The 24,904-nt window shown below is 36.4% G+C and overlaps 1 protein-coding gene across 1 annotated transcript in view; it reads left to right on the top strand.

Annotated features, from left to right (window-relative positions):
* The window catches only part of LOC145677967 (26S proteasome regulatory subunit 6A-B-like), a 95,515-nt gene that overhangs the window by 51,004 nt on the left and 19,607 nt on the right, over nucleotides 1-24,904 (top strand). Inside the window, 2 exon segments of the mRNA XM_081748193.1 lie at nucleotides 15,614-15,793; nucleotides 19,711-19,817. Of these exon segments, the coding sequence (XP_081604319.1) occupies nucleotides 15,614-15,793; nucleotides 19,711-19,817 (287 nt within the window).

Raw genomic sequence — 24,904 nt, 5'->3', positions numbered from 1 at the left:
CTGCATTTACAGTTTCTCAAATATTTAGCCCGGTCCAGATTTTGTATTTCACTTAGCAAAATATTATCTTTCAATTACTTCGGGCATTTGGACATTTCCCAATATGGCGAACGAAGAAGTTGTGGGATTTTAGTATGTCATTTAAATAATCTTCACCAACATCTATGTGAAATTTTTACTTGTTAATAATTATTTCCTAAGTTCAATAAAATTTTAAATCAGTTTGACGCTAGTTTTCGGAATTTTAGTATTTGGAGCTAAATATTTCTGAAAGTATGTTTTTATGAAAAATTGTTTCTCAATAAAAAATATTGGTTTCTATGTTCTATAAAACGACACTAAGTTTGTCTCTCTATGTTAAACCATAGCGAAGATATCGCTACTTTTATCTGGGTATTGTTCATTTGACACTCCAAGCGGCCATTTTCCAATATGGCGGCGAAGGTCACGTGGGATTTCAGGGGACTTTTAGTATATTGTTTCGAACATTATTCGCAACATCTGTACCAATTTTCATCTTGTTATTAATTTGTTCTTTCTTCATTAAAATTTGAGCTTCATTTACTGCACTAATAATTAACTATTATCCCTTGATTCGTAACATAAAATCTTTCCGCAAGATTTTCTTACAAATAGAATATTTCATTTTATTTCTTGTTATAAAATTTTAAAAGCGAAATCGTAACTTTTGTGGAATGAACTACTATTATCAAGATATTACGTTGTTCCTATTATAATACTACCGGTTCTGTAGGTGTAATCAATGGTATTACAAGCTAAAATTCAAATAAGTTTTTGTACCTCGGATCGAGTCTCATTACCTTTTCTTACATTTAATTTTTATATATATAAAATAGAATATGTGTAACACTAAAATTAATAAGAACTGAAGCAATACACCCTCCATTCCAAAAGAAACCGAACGTTTAAAAAAAAACAAAAAAGCAATGTACATTTTGGAACAAATCATTTTTATTAATCAATGTATTCCCCTTCTGCATCGATACACATATTTGCACGCTCCAACAAGTTGTCAAACGACTTCTCCATGTCCTTTATTGGAATGGTCTTTAGGACGGCGGTCGTCGCCTTCTCAATGGCATCAATCGGATGCGTGCCACTTTCCTTTCATCGCCAAATGCAGTTTCGGGAACAGATAGAAATCGCACGGAGCGAGATCTGGTGAATAGGGCGGATGATGCAACCGAATAATGTGATTTTTGACCAAAAATTCAGTTACAAGTCGCGAACGATGTGATGGTGCATTATGGTCCAAAAGAGTCCAACTGCCGATTTCGCGATATTCGGGCCGAATACGACGAATTCTTGCCAGCAAACGCTTCATGACGCCCAAGTAAAACTCTCCAGTGACTGTCTGGCCGGGCTGAACAAATTCTTTTTGGATAATTCCTTTTGAATCGTTAAAACAAATCAGCATCACCTTAACTTTTGACTTCACCAAGCGACTTTTTTTGGGTGTTCCTTCATCCGGCGCTCTCCATTCAGCACTTTGCCGCTTTGTTTCGGGCTCATATTCAAAACACCACGTCTCGTCACCAGTTACAATCGATTTCAAGAAGTTTCGATCCTGCCGAGCACTTTTAACGATGTCTTTGCAATGCGCAATTCGATCAACTTTTTGGTCTTCGGTGAGTTTGTGTGGTACAAACCGCGAATTAAACTTCTTAAGGCCCAAAACTTCGGTCAAAATGCGCTATGCGGTTGTTTGAGGAATGCCTAATTCCATTTCAATAACTTTCACCGACGATTTTTTGTTATGTTTGATGAATTCACGCACTTTTTCGATGTTTTCTTCCGATAATCCGGTTCTGGGACGGCCTGATCTTTCGTCATCATCCAGCGTCTCTCTACCCGATTTGAATCGCCTGAACCACTCGTAAACTTGCGTACGGGATAGACACTCATCACCATATGCAGTTTGTAGCATTTGGTGCGTTTCACTAAAAGTTTTACCCAGTTTAACACAAAACTCAATTGCAGCTCGTTGTTTGAAACTCATTTTCCGACCGATGTACACAACACACTGACAGTTGAAACGCAATAACTTTGTTGCCGTGCATCCAAATGTCATGACGTTTATACCAGTTGTAAATGAGGAACTACGCCATCTACCGGTAAAATATTACAACAGATGGCACTAGTGGTACTATTTGTTTTCAAAAGTTCGGTTTGTTTTGGAATGGAGGGTGTATAACACAGAAGGTACTAATGTTATTTAATTTTCTGCTTAAATGTAACAAAAAATGAAAATGAAATGAAATCTTTTAGTTTAACGTTCCACAATTGTGCCCGTTAGGATAAGGGAGACGGATGAATAAGGTAAGTGGATGGTGATGGAGGAATTGGTGGAATAAGAATGTGGACGGAAACGGGAGTATTCCGAGAAGACCCACGAACATGATATTGTCCACCACATACTTACTTGACACCCCACGATCGAACCAAGGACTGCACGTACCAAAGGTAAGCGCGACACCTTTGAGGCACCATGCCTACCTTTAAAAGTGACACGTTTGATAATGTAAGACATTGTACTCATGGGTTGTTCATCGATGTCCAATGCTATTTCGCCTTTAGAATTAAGATAAGATTTACAATATGAGCTATTATGGCCTCTGAATTGGAAATCGAGAACGAGACTACCAGTAAAAAAATGTTATTTTCTTAAAATTTGTCGTTTAAATCGTCTTACAGTTCACTAACTACCAGTCTAATGAATAGTAGTAATTCTTGAACTCCAGGAAAACACATGTTCAGAACTGTGAAAAGAGGTGCAACAATCGTAGTTAGTAAAACATCTGCCTACCAATTGAACGACACTGGTTTGATGTCTAGTGAAGGTTGAAACTTTTTACCTTCTATCTTCGTTCCAATGCGACTCTCAGGCTCATCCAACTATTTTAAATTAATTGAATACCTTGGACAAACTACGGAAGTTAAGGTGTCAGAGGGAGGTGTTGACTACTTAAGCATCGAAGTCTGAACCAGTCATGCTCGTCTAGCTGATATATCACACAATAGTGGGCTTTTCACAACCAGAACAGAGTGAATAAATTGCACAAAGAAAGAGAGGAAACGAGATAGGTGGAGTTGAATAAAACTACTGTTGTAAGAGTACAGCTACTCATAAAATACAAAGTACCTTGACAGTTTAACTCTCCCCTACCCAACAAAATCATGGATAGGGAGCTCAACGCTTTGCATGAAATTGAAAATTAAAATTAAAAATTGATTGAACGTTTGGGAAAGTTTCTCAGATTCACTCATTGTTCATTTAAAATTTTAAGCCCTTATTTTGTGGATTTTCAGCTGAAGCTTTTCTTGCTATTCTCACAATGATTTGCATTGTATTTTGGTATGTTTCAATATAGTTTTAACACTGAAAGCTCAACTGAAAGATATTGGACCATAGCGGAAGAGTAATATGATTCTTCTACAAAGAATGCACTCAAATGAAGTTACTAATATCAGATCCCCCTAAAATATTATTGAGGTCCCTTTTTACAATAACATTCAATTTAAATTTGTATTTATTAAACTATGAAAAATTATAGTAAAACCGGTTCATTGATATTGTCTAAATAACAATTTATGTGTATAAATGGGTGCGCTCATTCGAAAGATTTTAATTTTTGGAACTCAGCAGTGTCTACAGCATTCAATACTAAAAACATCAGGTAGGCTGAAAAATATTCAGCATTTTGGCACAATGTGGCATTAGTCAATCGAATCTCAGAGTATGAGTCACAGCGGGTGAGGCTTAACGCTATTTGATAACTAACAGATGAAGCTAGTAAATAGGTAAAATTTCTATTTGAATTCTTATAATCAGACTTAAAATATTGTGCCGTGAAGATGTGTAAAATTTCCGCAAACTGCGCTACGTTTCAATAAAAACGCAAATGTTACATAAGCCCGAGAAGTACTGTTGTAGGAAAGAGATACGTTATAGAAAAGAAATACACAATAAAAATGGCTCAGTCGCTTTCGTCCTGGAAATTTTTCTTAAATGCTCCTCGGGCAGATAATCACAGAAAAAGTTGATAATATTCTGGCAAAAATCGAGCAAAACTGACGTGTAGGCAGACATGACATCGCCAATGACTTAAACATCAATTCCAAACAGTATAAACAATCTGGAGAAAGCTGGCTACAAAAGAATGCTCGACGTTCCGGCGCCACACGAGCTGACTGAGAAAATTTACTCGATCGCTTTTCTTTATACAAATCTGTACTGAAATGAGTTGCTCACATTTTTAAAGAAGTTGCTCACAAGCGATGAAAAGTGGATAACATGAGACAACAATATGCAAGAAACATCATAGTCGAAGAAAGGAGAAGTTCCACAGTGTGTGGCAAAATCCTCCTAGGAAAGTTATGCTCTGCGTTTCTTGGGATAGGAATGGAAGGACATCGTGCATCACGAGCTGCTGCTTTGGAGCAGAACAATAGACTCAGACTTGTACTATTCGCGAGTGCTCCTAGCAATTCAAAAAACTGCTTCAGCGGAAATGATGTCGTACACCACGCTGACAACATCAAATCACATACATCTTTTATGACTTGTCAGAAGTTGCGAGAACTTGGCTGGGAAGTTTAATGTATCCACCGGATATCCTGAGCCTGACTATTTGGTATCCACAGAATTCTCTGAATGGTGTTGTTAGTTTGAAATGAAAACGGTTAAAAAAAAAAAAGTGTTACCTTTCTTTCTTTCTTTTTAATACCAGAAACAACAGGAGTTCTATAGCGAAGGAAGTATGGTGTTGCCGGAACGATGGCAGAAATTCAACACACGAAATGGTGTATATGTGATTTCATAGTGTTATTTGTAAATAACAATAAATGTCTTGTTAATTTTGACCTTCAAATGCTCAATAGTCTTTAAACAACCTGATATTATCAAATCCGAACTTACGTATATATTATATCGCTCTTAGTTTTCTATGACGCACTGTGTTATATTTCTTACAGTGTTGGGCTGATTGATTGATTGATTATTGATGTATAAAATCCCTTTATAGCACTATTTTTATATAAGATCGGACCTAGAAGTGCGATACGGAACAGTATTCGAATTTTACTTCGAGTTAAGCACCTTTTCCTGTGGAAATCGGTGTTGCACACGATAATTACAATAGGAACAACGTAAATATTTCTTCATTCATTTCCACAGAAGTTATGATTTTACCACTTCAAAATGTATAAAAATTAAGAAATGAACTATTCTATTTGTTAGGAAGACATTGCAAAATGATTTTGTGTTATGTCCAAAGGAAAATAGTTGACTAACAGGAGTTAAGAGATCCTTTCAGCAGCGAGTTTATATAGACCCACAACTCGAGGGATCTGAACCACATGAGCTCCTATCTAGGATCGAACTCTGGTCTCTCGCGCTCGAGAAGATAATAATAGAATAGTGAAGATGCTTAATATCCTATTTACAACTATGGGATTTTACATTTACAATTCGTATAAAAGGAGACTTTAAAGGGCAGTATCTAATCGAAAAGGAAAGAGTTGATAACTGGTTGTTCAAGGAATTGTTCTGCCTCCCGGCCAGTGTAGGAGCAAGCAATAGAACGAACACATGATTAACAAACAATACAGCAAACGGTTCACATATTCCTTACGCTACCTCAACTCTGCTTTGCGTAAAGTGGTTTTCTGTTCCACACTGAGTTTTGTTTAAAGTCAGATACGACTAAGTTTTCGGCGAATATTACAATTACAATTGGAAGTTACATCTCTTTCAATGCATAAATGTATCTTTCGCACGAGTCACATTTTTCTTTTACGTCACAATAACGTATATAAAAGATATTGAATCTGTGAAATGAAGGTTGGAATGATTGTTAATAATTAGAATAAAACAATAATAGAATTACAATAACAATTACCTAAACAATAATATTTGATGAAGAAAATAATTAACTCAACTAATGATCGTCCATTTATGAGGCCGTATTGGCTGGTCGAGACTTACATGAAAGAATTTTAACCACTAATATTTTTGTGTAAACTTAAGGAACAGATTAGCTTTGGTGAGTAGTTACCATATGGTCAGCTTTCCACGCAGAAGATCTGGGTCCAAATTCCAACCGACCCGAACTTTTTAACATGCTTCAATTTCAATCCATTCTCAGTGTGATGAGCAATATCTTCTCTTGTTGACAAGGAAAGAAATGTTCAAATGACGACTAACTGGAGTAGGTTTACGAAAGAAGACAAAAAAATTAAAAGCTCATCTCCTTCAATTATTCCAGGTTTGATATTTTCAGTTCACTTGAACCATTTTCCAACTCATCGATGATCACTGTTTTTTCTTCATTCTCATATGTAGTGTAGTGAAATAATACTGTAATATGACTAAAGCGATTTGGTAAAGGGCAAATAATATTTTATTAATTTTGACATTAATATTTTTTAAACTTTCATATTTTAAATGCAAATAATTATGATATATATCAATTCATATATTTTTGATTGATATAATTATGATTTTTATGTTGCTTATATATATCTATATCTATATATCTATATCTATCTATCTATTTATCTATCTATATATATATATATATATATATATATATATATATATATATATATATATATATATATATATATATATATATTCACAATTTTTCAGTGTAGTGCAGTTGCGAATATTAGTGCAAATTCGCATCGCATAATACGAAGTCAGTGTTTTAAAAAAAACGAGCAATTTTTGTTTTGTATAGTGATATAAGACATACTTACCAATATATCAGCGGATAAATCTCGAAAACACATACAATTCACTCCATCACGAAACACAAACAATCTAAAACTGACCTATATTTCTGTTTTGCTGTGTGGAGATTTTTCTTTACCTGTGACATTGCAAGGACGCATGCATATTCTTGTGACTGTAATATTGACCTTGTAATATGCACACGCAATCATAACGACTTCGTTTTTATGTTTGATATGATTATCTTGGACTAAGCAGTGTTTTATCACTCATTCATTTCAGCTTACTACAAACTGATTTTATTTTATTTTAACGAAATGTCTTATACATATTTATATATTCAATTTATTTATGATTTGGTGTTACTTTGATTTTTAAATATTTATATCGACATCGGAGATGCCGAATATCCAAGCGGCGAGGAATGTAATATGACTAAAGCGATTTGGTAAAGGGCAAATAATATTTTATTAATTTTGACACTAATATTTTGTAAACTTTCATATTTTAAATGCAAATAAAACTCAATTCCCAGTCTGGTGCTGTTAGGTCGTTCATACGTGTAAAGAAATTAAGGAAGTCTCGTAACAATTCAAAACTATGTTTAGATAAAACATTATTTTAATAGGAAATATAACTTATGTTATGTAGCAATGTGTTAAGGCAATAACAAACACTTCCTACTTCAAGTTATGAGGTAATTCTGAAAATGTAATTGTAAGCGAAAGAAATGACGCTACCAAAAACTAGGAAGAAAAGGTAGGTGGACAGAAAGAGTAGTGAACTCGAAAGAGTTTTGAAGTGACCATCAGAGAAGAAGAATCAACCTCTAAAATCTTTACTAATCAAAATCTGGGTGAGTACATGCTGGTTAAAAATTGATAACTCACTTTTATTATTCGACTTCGCTACCAAATTCATTCAATTCATAACCTAACTTCTAAATTCAATGTGACAGTTGTAATTGATTTTGACATAAGGCCACAGCACTAGTTTAGGTAATTATCTGATCTGATATCTCTGTTTTTATTTCTACAATCAAAACTATCCATTTTAACAACTTAATCGCTCTACCAAAAAATAAATGATTAAGTTTGTTATGAGATTGCACTCTAAATTGCCCCCATGCTAATATGGTTATTATTAGATGAGCTACGTGTGGATAAAATTGTGTATGTCGACGCCCGGATTTCGGTCCAATAAGTTGGCACATGTTAATACATTACACACATGAGTTATAATGTCTTATATATATGGTTATATATATGGACAACACACTTCAAATAACAGAGATTAATTTTAAAGTGGATTTTTTTTTTCGTGCATCAGTTGCACAGCAAAACCCTGATTTAGTACTCCACAAGTTTACTAAGTCGCCGCCAGCTTGAAAATGTTAGGTGCAAGTTGGGTTGCATTGGTCCAGGCGTTTGATACCAGCAAAAATACTGGACTCGGCCTAGTGGAGTTATAGCAGTCAGGGGTGCAATTACTTATCTGGCTGACTGTACAAAGATTTGCATTTAACTTTTTATCCATTTTTTCATTAAATGAAATGCGACCTCTTTTAATGCACAGAAAATGATATATGCATTAGTAAGAAAGAGAAATAGTAGATGTATATGATCATTTATAATCATCATACTGTACATAATAATGAAACTTAACCAACAACGTAAAAATGTTTTCGCAACTTCATGGATACTTTATGTGTTTCGATCTCCTAATTTGGAAATTGGAGTAAAAATCTTATCATTCACCTTTTCTCCACAAATTGCATAGATGCATGTTATCAACATTATGTAGTACACATAGCATATACAATATCTTAACACGGCTTCCCTATCAAATGTTGGATATTTTTGCTTCTAGCCACACACAGATGTAAACTGAAATGTTAATGACAATTGTTTGTTTGTTTATGTACTGTGTTGCGATGTAATTAATGTTTGCAAATGGAAAATATGGCCAGCTCTGGCTGTGTAAAATTCGCTAACTCTTTTTGTGACTGTAATTAAGAAACACCAAACAAAAGTAAGTGCTTTCGTAAGAAACGTTGCAGTGCGTATTTTGTAGTGAAGCTTGATAATTAATACAAACTCTGGGTTGCGCAGTAGGTATGATGTATGTGTGTAGAGGATTTACAAAGATTTACTGCGGTCGATTTGACATCCCTATTCAGTAGCGTAGCTAGAGTCTTTTTCAGGGGGGCCAATGAAGGGCCCAAGAAGATTTTGAGGGGGCCATCTCCAATGAATGGAAAATTTTATTCACCCCCCCACATATATATATATATATATCCGTATGTGTGTGTGTGTGGTGTATTCAAGGTGAATGTTTCCATCTTTGTTGTTCATGATTTTACTCTTTTGAAAACAGTGAAAATGTAAGACTTAGTACCTCAAACAACTAGGATTCATTAATGCAATTGATTTCTAATATAAGTAAATAGTTATTTTATCACGGCGTTTAAAATATGTGTAGCTGGTTGACTTAAGTGGAAGCAAACACATTTTTACAGGTAAAGAAAATAACATAGGTCCATGCCTCTACTTAAAGAGAATCTTTCTATTCGTGTGGGTAGCAGCAAACTTATCGACAACTTATTAAAGATCTAATGATTTAGCACTTTTCTTGTCAATATAAAGTAACACTAAGTTTTTCAACCTATCATGAGTCATTGAATTTCATATACAAGTCTTTAATGTTTTCAAAGGAGAGAATGACCTTTCACATGTAGCACTAGAAACTGATATAGTCACTGAGATGATATCTAGCTTAATGCGTCTTCTTTTGTCCAACACAAGTGTAATGTTTTACTGCAGTGCATGTTACTTGTAAGTAAGCATATCATATTTTAGTATGACTTTCAACATCGAAGCAAATGAGAATGTCGACTGATTTTGCTATTTTTCTGGTTCTTTGTCAAAAACAAAGGAGATAACTAGATAAGGGACAGAGGTTGAAATGAATGTCCAGGTGGTGATGTCAATGCAAGCACCCCACAGATTTCCGTGAATTAGATCTTGCCGTACTACAAACTAAAACGAGTGGAGCTATTTTATTCGGAACGCAGATTATTGCAACGGTATTCTGCAGTTCGGGTTGTTGTCGGGAGATGTTTTGGAAGTAGTTTCACTTGTAGCCACTGCCAACTCACCGTTTGTCGACCTATAGCAGCATCACTCTGAGTGGGGGGGCCACTAGGGGGGCCAAGAATTCGAGCAAGGGGGCCTGGCCCCCCTTGGCCCTCCCTTGGCTCCGCCACTGTCCCTATTGTATGTCGAGAGTAACACAATCGTAACGCCGGCTATTACTTTTGTCCCTGTGATGTGAGGATTTAAAATTGGAAAAACAGGAAGGGAACTGTGAATCTAAACGTTATTTTAGATATGAGATCTGTTCATGTGCACTAGATATACCTATCCCACAGTTTTCACATATATTTGACACCGACGGCAGTATTAGCAAAAATAATATGGAAAAGCTGGAGGATGCGAAGTACTAGATAGACATTAATACGAGCTCTGAATTTATTCGAAGTCTACTGCCAAACATTGAAGGCAAAAACAATAGTCACGGAGGATGACAGCGTTATCAGTGAACAGAATATAAAGTGATGACAGACTAAGATCTCCAGAGAACAATGAATGAGCTGTGGCGAAAGTTTGGACTGTCTTTAAGAGTGCGGTTCATGTCTTTTTGGGAAATAATCGACACCCTGACCAGATCTAAATAGTAGAGAACTAAATACTGGCTAAGTTCAAAATCATGGTAGACTCTATGCTTAATGTGTTTGAAACTATGCATTTTTAAGTGCCATCCTGGATTCTTTTCCTTAAAATCTCGATACTGTACGCGAAAAGCATTGGCATCTTTTTCATAAGGATATCAAGGATATGAAATGAATTATAATATCTGTCGAAATGGGAGATTTGCATGATGGAGGACTACTGTTGGATACTTCTCTGAGAGATTCCAGATATGTCACATAAGTGAAAGAGCAAAATTGACATCATGACAAGCGAGAGAACACGGAAGTAATAAGGTCCTCTACAAACTGTAACATTATTTTGTAACTATGCGAACATATTTTGTACAAACTAATACTATACAACACTTGCAGCATTTTCTTTACCCAGACTCATTATATAGTTACATATGTTATTGTATATTGTTTCGGATAGACATACCAGTTGTGAGAAAACTGTGAATGCTGGCGAAACTAATACGACATTTATATTGAGCTTCACAACAGATAAATCTGGAATAAAAGTTCTTCCAGGAATCTTTCTTCGACCCTATTGTATTTATTGCCTAGTGTAACTTTTTTTTCGAAGTGGGGATATTCAATAGTATTAGCAAATTACTGTACTCAACAATGTTCCTATACGCATCTTGATTTCTTATGATGCAAAACATAAACATAATAAACAAATAAATATGTAGCAAGAGTAATATGATCAACACATGTCCTGCTTCAATGCCATTAGTCAGGAAAATTGAAGAAAATGTTAGTGGCTAGGTGAAGTTATACATTAAACAATGCAATTTACACCTTTTCTACGAAAAGTGAAATTGCAGGTTACAAGATGTAAAATTAAGCAAGCCAGAAATTGTAAAATAGAACTTTAAAATTTATATTTTTTTAAAATGAATTTTTGACTTCACATCGTTTTAACCCATTTGGTCCCAGAAAGAAAAAAAAGTTGTTGAATTGAATCGAAATATCGTAGCCTTCGTCACTGGGAACTCTTATTACTCTGGAAAGTGAAATTTCATTCTTGTCATTTACGATTCTGTGTCACGTGACTGACCTCATGTGAGATCACTGGAACTTTGTGATATAAAATATACATGTATGGTAAAGACTGTAGAAAATCTAATCTAACTTAAAGGTGAAGGCAAAAAGAAAAAAAGAGTGCGTCTATATGAATTTATTTTGAAGTACATATGAACTTATACAAAATGAGCCTTATGCAGAGTCGTTCTGGCGCGTGATTAGTGCCACACTAAAGAATTCGACTAATATATGTTTCCTGCAGTAGTCAGGCCTTTAGTATGACGCTAATCATACGTCAAAACTATTCATAAGGCTCATTATCTCTGATACTATGTGTTATTTTGGTAAAACTACAAAGATTTATAATCGAAAATAGTTGTTACCAAAATAGTAGTTATTTTTTTACCATGCCGCTTTCTTTCAACTGCATATGACAACACGTTTATATTTGTGTATGGAAGGTACATTACACTCAACACACAAAGTTACATTGCATTTGATACAGTGGGTTCATAGTTATCTTGCACATCCTAAACTTTGACAGTGTCGTTGTTGTATTCTTTTCGTAAGTGCACGGACGTCTCTGGCGGGGGGGAGGGGGGGACGAGGAGGACGCGTCCCCCTCAATATTTTGAAGTACAAAATATTCAATTTTTTATTCCAATTTAATTTATTTACTAACGACGGAATAACATATAAATAATAATAATTATATTTATTTGGAATATAATATTCAAGCTGTGAAACGATTATAACAGAGCTTTTGACATACAATCAAGAGGTCCGTGAAGGTAAGCAGAAAGGTAACAAATCAGTCAAAGATAATAAACAGGTTGGGCTAGGTAGTACCACTAAAGTGACATTCTTTGATGTACCCCCCCCCCCCTTCAATTTTACATGCCAGAGACGCCAGTGGGTAAGTGATCCTCCCCTTCAAATTGAATGCCGCCTATCACAATAGATCGTGAGTAGTGGAATTCAAAATTGATCGATTTTGTGTTAGAAGACGTGTTATTTACCTTCGGAAGTCAAGAAGTGTCATGTCATATCGTGCTGTTCCTCTATACACTAGCCAACTATTGACAACCGGCATACCTTATGCTGTAATAGCTAGTGGTCAATACCATTTCTTTACACGAATATGAACTGAATATTTGGCGCACAACCAATATTGAAGGTCAGCACCTCCCATTCCTTTCTTATAATTCTTTATAACATTTATTGTTCAATTGGAATTTTGTGTTTTTCCTTCAACAAAAAGCTTGCTAGAGGAAGAACTGTATGAAAATTTGTGGCAAAAGTTACAGGACTGTTATCATTCCACCTTACAACCAAGATTTGATATGTCTTGTTGAAACGACCATTGAAGCAGTTTCTATTCATCTTGTTCTCTTTCGCACTCAGCACTGGGCAATCACGCACCCGTTGCTCGCTTATCGTTCCTGATGCTCGAAATCCCATATACTTTAGGTCTTTTAGCAGCTGAATGCTTGTAAAAAAAAATCAAAATAAATGTACTTTATCAGGTGGTAAAATAACAACTTCACCATCACTAAAAGTTTTGTCGTCACTCGGTTCTCGCAACATTTCCCGAATCTCAACTACTGTGCACGACTGTATATTTCTGACCATCGCTAATAATTTATAGTGCACAGAAAAGTAGTACACTGCACAATATACACAATGCACTCTGAACACTCTTTACCAGAACTGTTGACTTAGCGAAAACGGTCACTGTTGCTGGGGCAGACATCGCTAAGTCCCAGCGATCTCATATGAGATCATCATTGTTGTAACCTGAAAATAGGTGTTGTAAGTTTTGCTTATGTTAAAAGTGAGATTTCCATATTGATTCTACATGTCTAAAGGAGCATTTTAGAATCATTGATCGTTACTCCACCAAACAGGACTAGACTTAAAATAATTAAAACAAAACTCTCTCGGAGCTTAGAAAAAAGGGCACTTTTAATGTTAAAAAATACGTATCTGATCACGCAAAAGTCCTACACTTTCTGTAAGAACTTAAAGTATTTAAGTTATTTTAAGTATTTAAAATATTTTAAACAAATCATTACAGCTTCGAACGTTTGCATTTTCTAGCGCAGAGGAGTTATTATATTAAGTGATCTTATAGGAGATCGCTGGAACCAAATGGGTTAAGTAGTTTCATTACAATCTCACTATATCTATATGCAATTGCTGTATCCCAAGAAAGAATAGTGGATGAAAATGCAGTGCTTCAAGTTTGTCTCCAATGGTTGCGGGTGACCATGTTTTCTGAGGTTCTTGCGTACAAAATAACGACAGAGTAAATATAAAGACATGTAGCTCCTCATAAAATCCTTTTTAAAATAATACAATTAAAATAGTTCAAGTCAATAGTATATTAAACCTTTTTGCTTGGTTACTACATATATTTAAAAACTATCTGTAAATGTTGTATCTCATAACTACTAATCAAAAGTAAAGATATTTTTTTATTTTAAAAATGTGTAAGTTTGAGATACACTGCTCCACAAAACTTAAGCAACCCGAGAGAACGTGGTATAAGTGACGTGTGGGACCCATTCAACACTGGTTAGTGGCATGCACATACACAGAGACACACAGGCAAGTCGAGCACCCACTCTATCGCATAAGCAGCATCGTTGCAAGCGCGGTGAACAACTTATGCCATGAGCCGTACACCACAGCCTAGTAGTGTCCGAGGCTCCAAGCATTGAGTTAGTGGTTTTTGTGTGGGGTACACACCTTGCAATGGCTGGTAGACGACATTTGAGTGACTTTGACCGCGGGCAAACAATTGGGCGATGGAATTCGGCCGATCGCAAGTGGAAGTGGCGCAGGAATTCAACGTGAACAAAAGTGTTGTGTCGAGGCTGTGCAATCGCTTTCAAAATGGAGTTGAAGTCAGTAGACGTCATGGAGGAGGCCGTCCGAAGAAGACGTCGGCCGTCGAGGACCGATTTCTCACAATTTCTGTCAAACGTAACCGTCAAGCTTCATGCTCTCACCTGGCCAATGAGTAGTTTCAGGCTACAGGACAACGCGTGAGTCGTGAAACTGTTCGTCGGCGACTCAATAGAGCAGGACTGTATGCAAAAAGGCCTGCGCTGTGTGTGCCATGAAACTGGAGCACAAACGTGAGCGTTACACATGGTGTCAGGAACATGTTGTATGGGGGGAACACCAGTGGGCGCGTGTCATGTTCTCCAATGAGTCGAGATTCAGCCTGTCGTCAGATTCTGATCGGACTTTAGTGTGGAGAGAGCCAGGAGCACGCTATCAGCCAAACTTCATTGCTAAACGGCCCTCCTATGGCGGTGATTCCATTATGGCGTGGGGTGAAATTATGCTGGACGGGAAAACGGACCTCCATATTGTGCAACATGGCACTTTGACAACACAACGGTACCTGGATGAAATTCTCAATACACATGTGTGCAATTTCCGCGGAGCATTTGGCCCAGACTTCCTGTTCATGGATGACAATGCCCACCCACACCGTGCACATCGTGTGTCCGAGTATCTGGAGAGCGAAGGCATTACGCGTATTGCATGGCCTGCATATTCGCCGGACTTGAATCTCATCGAGCATGTGTGGGATGCTCTTGGGCGGCGAATAGCGCAGCGCAGTTCACCAGCACACACTCTCCCTGACCTGCAAACAGCTCTCCTCGAGGAGTGGCGCCATGTGCCACAAGACTTGATCAACACTCTGATTTGCAGCATGGAGGCCAGATGTCGTGCCTGTATAGCTGTTCGTGGTGGTTACATGCTATATTGACTGCCTATGCCCTCGCACAACCCAGCTTCACCTGTTGAGGTATCGTAGTGCTGAACTTTTTGGTCACCCTGTACATCCTAACTGTATTGTTCGTCTTCACTTGTGTTGCATTGTGCATCTGGACCGTCTGTTTGTTCATTATACTTGGTGCAGTGATCGTGTCGTTTTATTTTCTGCCACTTTCTTCGAGTTGCTTAAGTTTTGTGGAGCAGTGTATATAGGCCTATTATATATTTCATTAACGAAATTGATGTCATTTATAAATTTAAATTATAATGTTATATTCATACAGGAAAAACTCTCTTGGCCAGAGCCTGTGCTGCGCAAACCAAATCAACATTTCTGAAGTTGGCTGGACCTCAGCTTGTGCAAATGTTCATTGGAGACGGTGCCAAGTTGGTAAGAGATGCTTTTGCACTGGCGAAGGAAAAGGCTCCAGCTATAATATTTATTGATGAAATAGACGCCATCGGTAAATATTGTTTCCAATAACTTCATAATCTTAAAGTATAACTTCTATAGCATCAATATTCCACTGAATATCTCAGTCCAGCATCATGAATTAATATATAAACAAGGATATCGGGCAAGTTTTTTTTTAAAAATTCGAAATTATATTAGATAGACATGACCATATTCATATTCTCAAAATATCGAAAAATATAAAGGACGGCAATATACATATTTCTCGCATTAATATTTATAACACCATCAAAAACCAACAAGCATACAAAATTTCAAGTTTTTATTCCAATTCCAATTACCTAGAACATTAATTTTCTTACCCTAAAAAAGAAAACATTTAAATAACATGGATACTTTTTCTTCTCCTCCCTATGCCCTCTAGAAAATAAAAATATTCATATTTGGCCATTTTTCTGTTGATTTGCTCCCAGGAGGCTAAACAAATGTCAAATTTTATCATTGCAGTTCTACTGAAAGTGACTAATAATTATGGAGCCCATGTTCCCATAAAACCCCACTTATTTTTGGAGATTTAGTTAGATAATACTATCAAAATCTTGAAGCATACCAAATTCCAAGGTTTTATTACGAAGTTCAAGAAAACGCCATTTAAATAATATGGGGAATTTTTCTATCCTCCCTTTTCACCTCTTGAAAATGTAAAAAAAAAAAAAATACTTTTGACATTTTTGCTGTTCGTTTCCCTCCTAAAACTATAAGCATGCCAAATCTCAACTTTTCATGTCAACCAAAACTACCCGTGATTTTTTGGCAGTGTGTCAGGCCATGTAGCTTTATATGTCTCATAATTGACACGTTTAGTGCTCAAGGGAATCATGTCCACTTTTTGGTCGTTTTGACCATATTTCATCTTTAAAATATCTATCGGAAGTTCTTTTCAGAGAGTAAACGAGTCCAGCAACTCTAAATAATTCTTATAATGATTAAAAAAAACCGTACACGTACTTAAGCGTACGATAACTTTTACACGTACGTACTTAAGCATACTGTAAAAATTCTGTCTCTTCTTCTCACAATTTTGGGTTATCGGACTTGACTTTCTTGTGCTCTGAATGCCTCAATTTTTAGAATACGACAAATTTTGTAAGGGGAACGATTTTAATCGCTCCTATCTGAATATCCTTCTCCAGCTTGAGAATCTGAAGACCATCATAGCCAAAGCATTTCTTTCTTAGTAAAAATTGTAAAATTTCCTCCCTTCTGCCTATTTCATAAATCGGCCACTGAGTAGGGATGCATGATGGAGAGAGATTCTTTTTCAAGAGACTGGATAAAAGGGGTTGGAATCTCATTTTCACCTCTGTATGACCACTGTTAAGCACTGTATCCATATTTAATTACTGCACTATCATTAAGGTGAAGTAGAAAAAATACATTACAATAGTTCTTATACAGTTCGAGTCCCCAGTGTGTATTTCCTTCACTTCGTATCTCACTGAGACCAAAAAGAAAAGAAAAAGTCCCTGTGTTATTTTAAAACGATCTGCAATTCCGGTTTTTCTATTTTATTTATTGTGGAATCTTGTTTTGATTATATCATGAAGAAAAATACATTGACATAAATCTAAAATAACACATAAATTGTATTAAAACGAAGATTATAATTTGAAATTTAACAAATAATGATGAACATATGAGGTTCATGTGTCAAATGATGAACACAGAAAAATGGCGTGGATGAATGAACGAAGCATAAAACACACTACAACACTTTGTACTGTACAATATTACATATTATTTACACTGTATATTAAGACACTTATTTTGAATATTTCTCCTCTTGAACAAATTAAAATATATATACACTTTTCTTAATTTATCCCATATTCAGGCTTTCCAATGCTAATGGAAAAACATAGGAAATCACGACGAAAAAATATAGGAGGTTTCGTGAAGCTGTGAAAAAGGAAGATTTCAATTATTTACTGAAACATTTTGGAGGAACATTTTGAAAGAACAAGGAACAAAGAAATTCATATAACAATATTTCTACCTATTGGAAGAAACATTTCAATTATCCAATAAGTAGAAATAATTTAAAAAAATCACATGGAAATTATCCAATAGGTAGAAGTTTAAAAAAAACATGGAAATTACACCTTGTTATATGAACATACATTCTACTCTAAATATAACTAAATGAATAATTATAATTATCTCGTTGCAAAATTTTATGCAAGTTTCTTAGTGTTTTCGTACGTAGCTCACAGCACTAAACAACGACCATAAGGAAAGTGTAAAAAGGATCTGAATCAGAAAATCAGTGTTTTTAAATATACGTCTTCAAGATGTGACTAATTTAATCACTTGCAAGATTCTATCATTTCTATGTTAATTCCTTTTTTAAAAAAATAATATACATAAGTTGTAAAAATCAATAGAAAATTCATTTAAAAAATCACAAAACACATGATACGAAGCGTTGGTTTGTTAAGTATCTAAATACCAATTGCACACAGAACTTAGTGCATCTACGGAAATATATACAACAGTAAGTGTTTCAGTGTAACTTTCATTTTCTTCAGTGCCTGAATATGCTTATTTGCTATCTTTCGTTTCTCTTTGTTCTGCTCTTCTTGAATTTTCTGTACTTCATTCATCTTCAAGAATACAGTCTGGATCATTGCATGGACAACACTGACGTCAGCCGTGTCCTTTTTTGATAGCGCAGAAGATACGCTTGTCTGAGCATCTTTCATCAGTCTAGTAGCTACTTCCATTTCCCTCTGTACTGTTCCGTCCATTTCATTTTTCTTCAGAGATTTACTCTTTGAAACTTCCTTTGATATAGCTTCTTGCTTAGCATTTATTAACGCACTTTCTTCTCTGAAAATCTTTGCCACTGCGACCTCTTTGGATCTGCACTCTTTTAAGTAAGTTAATCTTTATACTTTCTCCAGGCACTCTGCACAGCATCTATTAATGCTGTTATGTTATTTTCACAAGTAGAAGTAGCAATCTCACTAAAATATAGGAGGATTCGTTAAAATATAGGAAATATAAGAGTTTATAGGAAGAGACGCAAATATATAGGAAAAATAGGAAATGTAGGAGCATTGGAAAGCCTGCATATTTCATGTAGTTCATGAGACGTATTTGTATTCTGTAATGCGACAAACTGATATCCCGAAACTTTTTAAACTGCCATGAGAATCATATGTGGTGCTCACCTTATTTCTCTGCGGGGCCATGAACACCACAGATGATGCTCATTTTTGATTTCACAAATTACTAACCTATGCAGGTTCTTGAGCATCATGTATGATACTCATTGTCACAAATTACTGTGAGAGACCATGAGCATTACATATGGTGCTTGGTTCCCATTGGTACATTTTCGGGAGAAACAAAATATCGCGACAAAAATGTGATATAACTATTCATAATCGAGCCAAAGGTAAGAAAAAATTGTATTGGCCTCGTGGGACCAGTACCCTCAAATGACTTTGGCATCAAACTGTTAAAAAATTGATAATTGGTAAACAATAATACGCCTTCAAGTTCTGTAGTTATTTATATATCATTCTTCACAAATATTCAGAAAAATAAAATAAAATATTGAAAACACTCTGAAGTATGCATTAGTTTTGACATTCAATATAGGCTCTTCATATAATATAAATTAGGTAATAAGAATGAACACATGTGATAATGCTCAAATTAATCAGCCCCGCTGTTCACTCAGATATACAGACAATTTCAACGCTTTTATAGAAGTATTAGCAACATCAGCAAATAACCGTAAAGTAAATATTGAACCTACTTATTACCGCTATTGAGCTAGTTGATTTAGTTTTACTGACATTCTAGAATTCTGTGTGGAACGAGAAATGCCCACGAGAAAACAGACAAACCGTATGAATGTGATAATTTTACATTAAAATTTAAAACTGTTTTCTTCAGGCACAAAACGTTTTGATTCTGAGAAGGCTGGTGACAGAGAAGTTCAGAGAACAATGTTGGAACTTCTAAATCAATTGGATGGTTTCAGCAGTAGTACAGATATCAAGGTACGTTCTAGTAGAGTAGGTACAAAGTACAAATGTGAAAAGTAGTTGCAAAGTAGTTACAATCGTCTGGTAAATTTCTGATTAAGATTAGCAAGGGAACAAGCAGTGGATGTGTGTTTCACCATTGTCTGAAGAATGTTGGATATAATATTCATAGTGTTATTTGTCAGTCAACTAGTTGAATATTTACCCGATCTCCGAGCAGGCCCGTATCCAGGGGGGGTCTAGGGGGGCTGCCCCCCTAAATTTTCGCTGTCCTTCATAAAATTTTCACGGTAGGCTTGCAAATGCACTATAATATGGTGATGAACTATAAATGGTTGGATCCCCCCCCCCTAACTTCAGCCGGGCCCCCCCTACATTTTTCGGCTGGCTACCGGCCTGTCTCCGAGTGAAATCAAATCTTACGGTTAGTATACGCGGGCCGAGTTTTCATTATTATTATTATTATTATTATTATTATTATTATTATTATTATTATTATTATTATTATTATTATTATTATTATTATTATTTAAATGTACTAAAATCTTCCATATCGAACAGAAAATTTTAATTATATTGAAATTGGAAAAGTATAAGATAATATTGTACTTATTTCTGCCAAGCTTTTTTTTTTTTTTAAAAAATCCATTTCAATGTGTCAATCGAATTGACACTATATTTATTAGGTTCATTCTAATAAAATTCACACCAAATACTTGGTTAGTATACTTAACTAGAAGGTCCGCTGGCAATAAGAATTCTTAAGGGAGGCTATATGAAATTTACGAAGACCTTACCGTATCTTTTGAGTCATTATTTGAAGTAACCTTGATTATTTGGCACAGTTTAGGAGAATTAAAGTGACGTGTCCCAGCCTTCTTTCTAAATAGGGCTGATAAGCATTTTCCATTGGTTGCTAGTTATTTCACATGGACATAAGCAACAATTTATTTCGAAAGGAACCACATTCAATGAAGATAAATTATATTAAAATTTAAAGAATAGTCACAGAAAGTAGACTACATTTGCAGAAAAGTCGGGATCCCAGGAATCTAGACCTTCAAGACCCACCTACTGCATACTTCCTTGTGTGTGTGTGTGTATGTGGTGATTCAATGTGATTAACAAGCAATCGGATGAGTGATTATTTTTGACTCGTGACTCTGCATCAAAACAGCTAGTAGCTTCTTTCACAACACTAGCATGTCCCAATAGTTCTTCTCCCAACCGTACCTTCAGGAGGGCTTTGCCTTCCCTGTAATTGGTAATCGCCCTTGGAGCCAGGAGCGTCATTTCAGATATTGCTTGGGGGGGCAAAATCCCTTGATATAAGTAAAATTTCGCGTATTTCACTGATTTACTACTATTTTATGATAAAATCTATAGAAATCTCAAACTCAGGGGGGGGCAATTGCCCCTCCCTGTCCCCCCTAAATGACGCCCCTGCTTGGAGCTGAGAAATATTAAATTGTTAAATTGCCGAGAGAGCCTATACCAAAATACTATCCCAATGCAGCAGGAGCGTCATTTCACATTTTGCTTGGGGGGGGCAAGACCCCTTGATATTAGTAAAATTTCGCGTTTCTCACTGATTTACTACTATACTATTGATAAAAATCTATATACATCTCAAACTCAGGGGGGGCAAACGCCCCTCCCTGCCCCCCTAAATGACGCCCCTGCAATGCAGCCTCCTCACATTTCAATTCTCCGTCCTGGACATTTTTTTTTGGGGGGGAGCCTGTTTCAACAATAAGCATTTCTGACTTTTGCACTATAAGAGCAAAGACGAACCTGCCAAGACAAAAGTTTTTCGCGTCATGTACCATTTGGTCAGAATCGAGCCTCCTTAAATATTCACTAGTAGGCCTATAGTATGGGGACGACGAACTAAGATAATTTCATAGGATGTTTTTATACTTTGTAGAAATAAATTTTACTAAATTTTGTTTATAAAATACAAACTAATACATAGGCAATAATCAGTAACGGCAGTAGAAGTGCTTATCACAATCTCTAATAGCTGAATGAAAGGGATCAAACAGCGTGTACCAGTCTGAGAACTGTTAAGCTGCATTGTGGTGGAGTTTCTTAGAACAACATCAGGGGACATTTGGTTGATTCCATACGGGTAATAATTGTCGGGAAACTGGAAGAAAGATGAAGTATGACGATTGTGTCTCAGATTGTGGTATTACACACAGAATTGTTTCTTGTGCATGAGTATTCTGAGTCACATGCAATTCTGTGCGAATGAGAAGTGGTGGTTTTTCACGGTCAACTACAGCAGAGGACGACCGCTACATTGTGTAACAGGCAAGAAGGGACCGACAGCAAACAGCGGGTGCAATTGCAAACACATCTAAGTAAACTGCTAGTCACCCAATCCATGATGATTCCTTTGATGGACGGCTATTACGTTGTGTTCGTTAACACTCGCACATCGGCAGCACCGTTTGTGATGGTGCCAAGAACAGCAAGTTTGGATCGAGGAGGCATGAGGTTGTGTTCTCTTTCCCCAGGAGAACAGATTGAGTTGTGATTCTGGATGTACACTCATCTGGAGAGAGTTGGGAACACGCAAAGAACCTAGGAACATTTTCGAAACATGATTATTTTAGTTGTCCGGTGTTTTTGTATGGGGAGGTATAATTTTGCATGAGCACATCGACCTTCCAATTTTTGAATGCGGTACACTCACCAGTCAACATTATCGTGACACTATACTCCTTTTCTACTTGCGTCTTTACGAATCGGCTTCAACTTCTTTATGGATGATAATGCGTCACCGCATCAAACAGCGCAGGTAGCTGCACACTTGGAACGAGTGGATGTTCAGTGAATAGACTAGGTGTTGCCAACTCACCCGACTTGAAACCTATCTAGTATGTTTGAGATGCTACTGGGAAATGTCTTGCATCACATGCAAACGTACCAACAACCATCTAGCAATTGTCAACAGCGATGCTTGAGTAACGGAAATCTATACAACAACAACTCATTAATAACTTTGTGAGCTCCATGGGAGCACATTGCAGAGCATGCATCACTGTCTGCGGTGATGACACATCCTTTTAAGGGCCATTTCACTCATTCTATAACGTGAGAAGAGCATTATGATTTGCAGTGCTATTAGTGAAAGTTATTGTTTCTGTATAAAAGTGTCACTTTTGTTCTTCTAATCGCATGTCTTATTGTAGTGCTACTTTCTATTGTGGTTCAAGTTTCACCAGTCTATGTCACCTGGAAGACCCAATATGCGAGACTTACTTTCATCATTTGAGACTCGCCACAAAACATTTTATTGATACATATGATTTTCTTCAATGAATTTTATGTAAGGAGGTAGGATTTAGATTTCTGGGCTTTCGGCATCTATGGCTATTTAGCCCGTCACATTTTGAGGGATAACGTCCCTCGGTGTGCACACTACCCGGGGAAAGGGAAGGAAGGAAGCGGTCTGGGATCTATAAGTTAGGTACCACCCTGGCATTTGCCTGGTGTGAGTGAGGAAAACCCAGGGTAGCTGGCCTGTAAAAGCGTTTTACACTTTTTCAACCGAGTGCCCCCTCCGGAAATCGAACAATTTTATGTAAGAATATGTGCCCAGCATCTCTCCTGAAATTACGATAAATCTATCGATGTTTCGATCATCGAACTATATCAAGCAGTGATGATTTCAGAGAATTTCTTCCACGGAGACTTTCACAAGAAATTAAAAAAAAAAAAGAAATGAAATCGTTGAGTTTTACATCCCACGGTTAGGCTAAAGGAGACAATGATGATGAGTAATGAATGATATGGTGGAATGAAAAAAGTGGGAGGAAACGGAAGATACTCGAGGAAACCCACGCACATGGTGTTTGTCCACCACAAGGTTCACTTGGTGGGGGCTGGGATCGAACCCGGGACCTCAAGCATCAGAGGTGAACGCTCTACCACTGAGCCACCGCGGCCCCACAAGAAAGAAGAACTATGAAATTACTGGCAACCCACGTTGAGCACGATCGAAAATTTGTCTCGAATGGGGATGGCCACTCCCTGAAATCATCACTGCTATCAAGGCTTTTAGATTTATTAGCAGAAAAGAAATTAATAATTATACATGCATGCATACACGTGAAGGAACACTACCCTTCTTTTAGCTTTGATGCAGTCGAGTAAGAAGAAAACAGATTATGAAAGGTAGAAATATGCAAAGTCTGTCTAGAAAGAAACTGAACTTTCAGTAAATACATCAACAAAAATGTCCATGACTTTCTGCTTGCCAGCGTGCCGTAGTGGAATTCTTCCCAAACGTTATAATGGTAATTGCATCATACTCCCTTGTGTCATTGTGAGAATACGAGTGTTGGAATGAAGTTATGTTCCGCATTTGTGGCGATATTGTGTTATGATGAACACTGGCGCAAATCCCGAGGGATGAGGAGGACATGTCCTCCCAATCTTGGAACTGAGAAGGACTGCCCCCCCCCCCAATAATCCGATTTGATTTTTTTTTTTTTTTTTTTTTTGAAGAAACGTTATGATTTGTGTCCGATTGGCACAAAGAAAAGTAAGATGAAATTGATGTAATCCTAGAATAAGCCTCAAATCTGCCCGCCTCCCAATGTTGAAGACAACTCTGCTTTCTGATCCTCCACAGCATTGTTCGTCAATTTCATAAATATTTCATATATATATATATATATATAAAGACGGTCTTACCCCACTCCCCCAATTTTGAAGACAAATTTACGCCGCTGATTATGAATATGAAGATTTTGGAAGAGCAGCAAGTATCAAATTATGTTTCAAATTGGACAAGAGATTTACAGAAAGTTTTAAAATGTTGCAGGAAATGTACGAGGAAGAATGTGTGAGCCGAACCCAGAAGTATGGGAGTTTTCAGCGTTTCAAACCAGGAAAAACATCTCTCGAAGACGTGCGTGATGTCGTTCACGTTAAGAATGTGTGTGATGGCTACGGAATTGGAAATCAACAAATCGTTCTGTCTTGTGATCTTAGTTAAAAAGCTAAATATTTATCATGTTGTTGCAAAATTCGTTCCACGATAGCTAACAAATGAACAAAAAGAAACAAATGTAGAAATTATGAAGAAG

Source organism: Thermobia domestica, chromosome 2, assembly GCF_964235325.1.
Source record: "Thermobia domestica chromosome 2, izTheDome1.hap1.1, whole genome shotgun sequence".
Lineage (NCBI taxonomy): Eukaryota > Metazoa > Arthropoda > Insecta > Zygentoma > Lepismatidae > Thermobia > Thermobia domestica.
This window is presented reverse-complemented; position numbering and strand designations above follow the sequence as displayed.